Source organism: Taurulus bubalis (assembly GCF_910589615.1).
Source record: "Taurulus bubalis genome assembly, chromosome: 3".
Lineage (NCBI taxonomy): Eukaryota > Metazoa > Chordata > Actinopteri > Perciformes > Cottidae > Taurulus > Taurulus bubalis.
This window is the reverse complement of record NC_136591.1, coordinates 25,594,655-25,601,259: the sequence shown is the minus strand read 5'-3', so window position 1 is coordinate 25,601,259 and position 6,605 is coordinate 25,594,655. Positions and strand designations below refer to the sequence as shown.

Sequence of the window (6,605 nt, the reverse complement as noted above, 5' to 3'; positions counted from 1 at the left end):
CCACTTTCATGAATTATTTGTGGTGTATATATTTTATTAAGTGAGAACGTTTCAAATTATTGGCTCTTTTATATAATTGCATACATATACATGTCATCATTTAGGCTTAATGAACACAATACATGTACACACATAAGAGATGATTCATAATCAATACCAAAGAGAAAAAGATATGCAATGAATGAAGAAAACATAGAAAATGATATAGACTCTGTCTTGTTAAGTTGAATAAACCCAGTTGTCAACAATAGAGATTGTATTAATTGTGCATTCCTTTATCAAGATTGCAATGGTTTGGATCTATTGCTCATACAACCATGTTACATGATTGCAATCCAGGGAAGGAGAAGTATGATGCCTGCAAAATTCATCATCCAGGAAGTGTCGAGTCTGCTTGCCGCACTGCAAGTGAAACTCAGTCTCTCCATCATCTCCCTGACCGTGCCTTTTTGGTTATATGAGAAGTTGTACTGTGAAATAGAAAATATGACAAATAAATACCTCTTTTTCAGAATCAGAACCATTTATTCACCAGGTATGTATACACAAACGAGGATTTTTTTCTTGGTGGAAGGTGCATAACATTAGACTAGACAATCAACAATCAACAACATCAAAAACAGTGCAATAGATATTAAATTAAGTATAAAATAAAGTGCTCAGACAAACAGATAACAGTAATGTAAACAAGTGTTCTGTAAGTGTATGTTAAAGTGTAATGTATATAGTGTATGATACTTGACGGAGGCAGACAGAGCACTCCAGAGTCTTTTACAAACAAAAATTCCTCAACAAAATGTTTTCATTTTGGTAGAAAACAGAGCAAACCATTCAGACTATTTACTTACATTGTCATCAGAGACATACTGAAGTTGGGGAAGGGTCTTTAGGAAAGTCTCCTGTGCAGCAATTTTATCCAGGTCTGAAGTTGTGGCGTCCTCAGCCATGCTGTCAGAAATTAGCATAAGAGCGTATCAAGACACAGAAATAAATATGTGTGTAATTTATATATGTATGTAACGTGTACGCTGATTGTAAACCAGCACTGATGCAGTCCCTGTGTGAATATTTTGTGAAGGTCTGCTTCAGGTCTTACTGCTAGCTTGTGTTTGTTGATAGATACCTTGTATTCGGGTGGCTAACACATCTGGTGATCTTGATTGCAGGGTAGTAGAATATGAAGGCCAGGCACATCTCATCAGTAGTTGATAACCCCATCTTAACGATGAAAATAAAGACATCCGATCCTCTTTATACATACTCTTATGAGTTGTAGTTTATATTGACATGTGCACCTTTAAAATGTTACTGAATTCCATTTGTACAGGAAGGATCAATACATTTTCTGTCAATGTTAAAGTGCGCCTCTATGTGGGTTATAGTGCTAATTCCACACTGTTTGACAATCACATATTTTATCAATCTTTCTGACACATGAACAATAAAACTGCACATTTGTTTCATCAAACGTCTTCATATTACTTGTGTTTCTTTTTTGATTTCATTTAAAGCACATTGTGTTTGTAATGACATGAGGTTAACAGCACCCACCCTGGTGACGTTGGTGCGATCGGTAGTATTGTAGGTGCACTCCACCGCGATCTCATCACCCTGAAATGGGAGACAAGAAATGTGACATGATACATGACAGAGCACTGTTAAAATTATATAGTTTTTAGCAGCACAAACAACTTATGACTAAAAAAACGCCTTGTTAAATATGGGCATAATATTTGGGCACAGAGGCAATGGAAACTTACCGGCTTGATGTTCTTGATGCTTCCCAAACTGGTGATCTGCTGTAGCTCAAAGTTGTATTGGTCATTCAAGGCCACGTAGTCTATCTGCTGTCCATTTCTACATAGACCAAAATGTATGTTTACAAGACAATAATGCTAACGCATATTTCACACACACACACACACACACACACACACACACACACACACACACACACACACACACACACACACACACACACACACAAACTAAACTAAACTCTTTATTGAATCTTCTCCTTTAGTTTTTGGTTGTCCATTAAAACCCGATGACAACGTCCACTCCTTTAACAGTGATATATTTGATTTTATAGTTACCAACAATTTTCTGCTGTGTTTTTACAAAGCCAGTCGAAATGTAATCTTTTTTTTCTTTTCATTCTTAAACAATATTGACTGACACAAATCAAATACCTTTTCTCTTTTTCTTACCTGTAAAGAACCACTCTGACTTTCCTCCCAGCCAAGTGAGTGTGTAGCAGCACAGCAAAGACTTGCAAATCAGGCACAGGATTCATAAGCTAGGGGTGGAAAGCGAACACTATCAGGAACACACACATTACAAAAAAAAATACATTTGAACTTATATCGGTTTGAAATGCACACTGAAAAACTACAGACCTGAGAAAATAGAGTTGTATTACACACGCCGTAGGTGTGGAATTGAGTGGCTTTTGGAGGAATGTTGTACTTCAGAGAGTAATGTGGTAGCACACCTGTGGTCAGGATGCCCACCTTATCCCTGGGTTGGACTGTATAATAGTAAAGCTTCAGTCCTGAGCTGTCTGTCATACCTAAATAGGAAAGAGACAGGAGTTTAAAGATGCTGCGTGTTGGTCATGTGAAATAAAAGTGTAAAAAGTAGAGTAAAAGGTATTAGTGGGTAATTAGTGGGATATACAGTATGACTGTATGCTGTGTATTGTTGTTCAGATGTTTTCCATGTTATATTGAAATGCACTGGTGGTATTTTAAAGGGAAATACCACCAATTTTACAAATAAAGGTACATTTCTCCTACTCAGAATGCAGAGGAAATAGTATCCATCTATCTGTCTATCTATATATCGATCTGAGCTATGTTAAGATAGATAGATAGATAGATAGATAGATAGATAGATAGATAGATAGATAGATAGATTATTTACCTGTTAAATTGTTTCGATTATTGTAGTGGATTTCCAGCCTATAGTATGTATTGCTGTCCGCACCTCCAACAGGAATACCCACATTTTCTGGAAACTCAAATACCTGAAGTTTCAGAAATAAATTGTGGATCAGCTCATGGCAACCCTGACATGGATTTACAGTACACACAAGAATACAGACAACAACGTGAATTTCCGCATTCAGAGATATAGATACTTGATTGTCTCTCACCCCTCCTCCCACTCCCCATGCAGCCACCACCCCGAAGCAGGTGTCCCCCACGTCACCCATGTAGCACGGCTTGTCGTATGGCGCCTTCACAAAGGAGGGGCAGCGGTACAGCAGCATGTGGTGCACGATGTCAGGGTGCTCAACCACTGGTTCAATCTGAGGTACAATAAGAAGAGATTTGGTACAGAGGGTTTAAAAAATAGGTCAATGAAGGTAGAAAGGAAACTGAAAATCGTGATGCATGTACTTCATTTTTATGTTGACTTATCAGGTGTGGAACTATTTATTCTGCACAGCTAGGAATTAATAAATGAAACTGATTTATACTTTCGGTTAAGTATTTTCATCGTAACTACAGTCAGACTTGTTTTGCATCTGAAAGCTCAATCCACTCAAAAGATGACAGGAGTAAGGTATGTTAATCCAATACCACGTAAAGAACACTATTAAATTGCTGATTTTGAGGTGAGGAAAAAAAATGTTTGATGATTACCTGATATATATAATATGGTCTTTTTAGATCCAGGTTTTGAAACTTCATGACCTTGCAATGGTAGTAGGTATTGTGAGGGACAGTGATCTGCAAAAGAAAAAGATAAAGGTGAAGGTAAATAAAATGTGTCTCTGAGCTCGGATGACTACTGCAATCAGAACTGCTTAGAAGTTGTAATAGATTTCCATCCGTTCTTTCAAACTATATAAAGACTATTATGTACTATGATGTACTCCAGCTCTCCCCATAGATCTCATGAGATAAGTGAGCTACAAGGTTCAAATCTACATTTTCCCATAATTCCTGCCTTGCTTATCATTTGTATTCAATTTTTCCTACATTATCCATCGTGGCGCTGAGATAGTTGAGGTTGGTTAAGGATGTCCTGGGCACATAGTTCAGCAGATTGACTTCCTTGGCGCCTCTACGAGTCCGATGGTAAGAGATCTGATCTGTCAATCCGTAGGCATAGATCAGTTTCATGGTTTGAGCCTATAAAAGAGATGGCGATTTTAGTCAACGAATGTGATTCAATGTTCAACGTTTTCCACTCATACAACAAGGGTTTATAACAAACCATATATAGTATTTCATTTATTTAATGCAAAACTAAATCTTGGGTGCCTTTTTCTTTCGTTGCCATTGTCTTCATATCTGAAAAACACCCAATGTGCTGTATTGAAGAACATTCAGGTGAAGTTAACAATAGAAATTCTCGAACACAAAGGCATGGACACTTGAGCTTTCCATAGAAGATTTAGATCAGCCATACACAATAGTCTAGAGTTACAAATAATGAGCTACAGCAATTGAGAAAGAGCAAAAACCTTAGTGATTCAGATTGAAGCTTCATGGTTCAAACAAAGTTTAAGTTCAGTGAGGATGAGTGAGGTTAGCCTGTATGCTATTGTTCCCATGGGTACAGGGGGTAACACATTAATTCTTACAAGACATAGTTCATGAATCAATTTTTTCGTTCTGTAAAAAGTTTCAACCAGTCTCACATGAACAAGATTAACGTCATATGGCGAAGACATTTCCAATGTCAACACATATTCAGTGTGATTTAGCAATGCAACTTGATCGGAATAAGAAGAAAACAGCCTCAGAACCAAATAATGGATAAAACACAACATTTTTGTCAAAGGTAACTGAAATGAGTACGCATGCAACATTTCTACAGCTGAACACCTATTACCACACATGCAGAACATCAACTTTCATAAATTGGGAGACAATATATCTGAAAGTCTCACATTGATTGGGAAATCGTTGCCATCACATGACAGAATGGACCTCTGAAAGGTCATGCTGGTTTGACCTTCGCTCTCATTCAGAGAGAGGAGAGTGTAGCTCTGCTGCTCGTCCAGCACAGGCATGAATTTCCCTGTGGCGTGGTAATCCTAAAGGGCAAAAAGACACAACCCTCAGACAGCAGCATTGTGCTCAGTTTGCGGTTGAGCATGGAAAAAGCAAAAATACATTTTTGTTACTGTAGTATTTAAGGATAAAGACATAAAACCAACGGCTCCACGTGCAGTTGTTAACATCTGGTGCAGACTTACCCCGAAGTAGTGTCCATTGGGTCCAACTCCCCCCATGACGATGTCGGCCCCGGTCATTCCTCCGTTCGAACTGAAGCCAAGGCCCACCCAGCCCGTCGTGTTGACCACCAGCTTGAATGTTATGGTTCCTTGCGGGTTATCGAAGCCCCACTTCAGGCACACCATGTGATTCTGGTCCAGGTACTCCATGAAGGGCAGGTTGGGGTCCGATGCCCCTGCTCCTTTGGTCCATAGGGAGAACAGGCAGAGGAGGAAAGGAAGCAGAGAGCGCATGATGTCTCTGTGAAGTTGGGGATCTTCAAACTGAGCTCAGTGTCTGTGGAGTTACCAAACACCCTCCCACCCCTCCTCTGACACACCTGCGTTGCTCGATGAAACTGTGCGATAAGCGTGAAAAATGCTCAGTCATTTCACATTCGTCTTTGTGGCACACAAAAAAAAAACCTGACTGCATACCACTTTGACTACTGTCTCAGCATTCTTATTTTTGTGCTATATTTCTCCATTAGTTTAAGTATTATTCATACATTTATTAGCGTTACTGTTGGTATTAATACATTACGTTATACAATTCTAATAACAGGGAATAGGTGGGTGGGTCATTTCGATTGCAATTCTATATTTGTGGTCCAAACAATATACATTAAAGAAAAAATATAAGAATCTAGTCTCCAGAATTTATGAATATGAAAATATTCTTAATTTGACAAATTGATCTGCTTCAACAATATGTCTCCTATTTCCCTGAAAACTGAACTTCTACATTACAATTGTTAAAGTTGCATATTGGACCAGGATTGGTTTCCCAACTAGTTGTGTTAGGAAAGCGTACTTGTTGGTACGCATGTCTCAATTGCATTCTTATTTTTGTGCTATATTTCACCTTACTTTCAATTAGGGATTTCTTCAAAGCTCATTCTCTGTGTGAAATCTGCTTCTTCTCTGCCTTTAATGTGAACATAAGCCTCAAAGTCAAGTCTTTTCACAGAGTTACACTCTTCACCTACTTACTGTATTCCCCTCTCAGCTCCTATCACATCAACTTGCTCCACCGGTTCTCTCCCATTGACGGACAAATGAGACCACTAGGGGTTTGATATATGAGGAGGTGACGAGGAAGGAGCAGGAATGGAAGTTGAACTTTTCATTTTTGGCCAGAGTCGAGGTTGACAATATATTATATTGACTGTGGCCAAAAATGAAAGGTTCATAGCTCTCTCTCTCTCTCTCTCTCTCTCTTTCTCTCTCTCTCTCTCTGTCTGTCTGTCTGTCTGTCTGTCTGTCTGTCTGTCTGTCTTTCTCTCTCTGTCTCTCTCTCTCTCTCTGTTACCTTCTCACATATCAAACACTTGATTCCAGCCAAAACAATTTCATCTAAAAGAATGTGAAT

The 6,605-nt window shown here is 38.7% G+C and overlaps 1 protein-coding gene across 1 annotated transcript; it reads right to left on the bottom strand.

The window, feature by feature from the left end:
* Positions 1-46: 46 nt before the first annotated feature.
* On the bottom strand, positions 47-5,488 carry LOC306734387 (DBH-like monooxygenase protein 2 homolog; the record flags this gene model as incomplete). The annotated part of the gene is made up of 13 exons (XM_079215743.1): positions 47-470; positions 849-948; positions 1,124-1,218; positions 1,552-1,611; positions 1,761-1,857; positions 2,211-2,299; positions 2,400-2,572; positions 2,926-3,028; positions 3,158-3,313; positions 3,651-3,737; positions 3,990-4,142; positions 4,907-5,053; positions 5,216-5,488. The coding sequence occupies 13 exons, from the start codon at positions 5,486-5,488 to the stop codon at positions 321-323; spliced, it is 1,683 nt and encodes a 560-aa protein (XP_079071869.1). The 3' UTR covers positions 47-320.
* Positions 5,489-6,605: the final 1,117 nt, after the last annotated feature.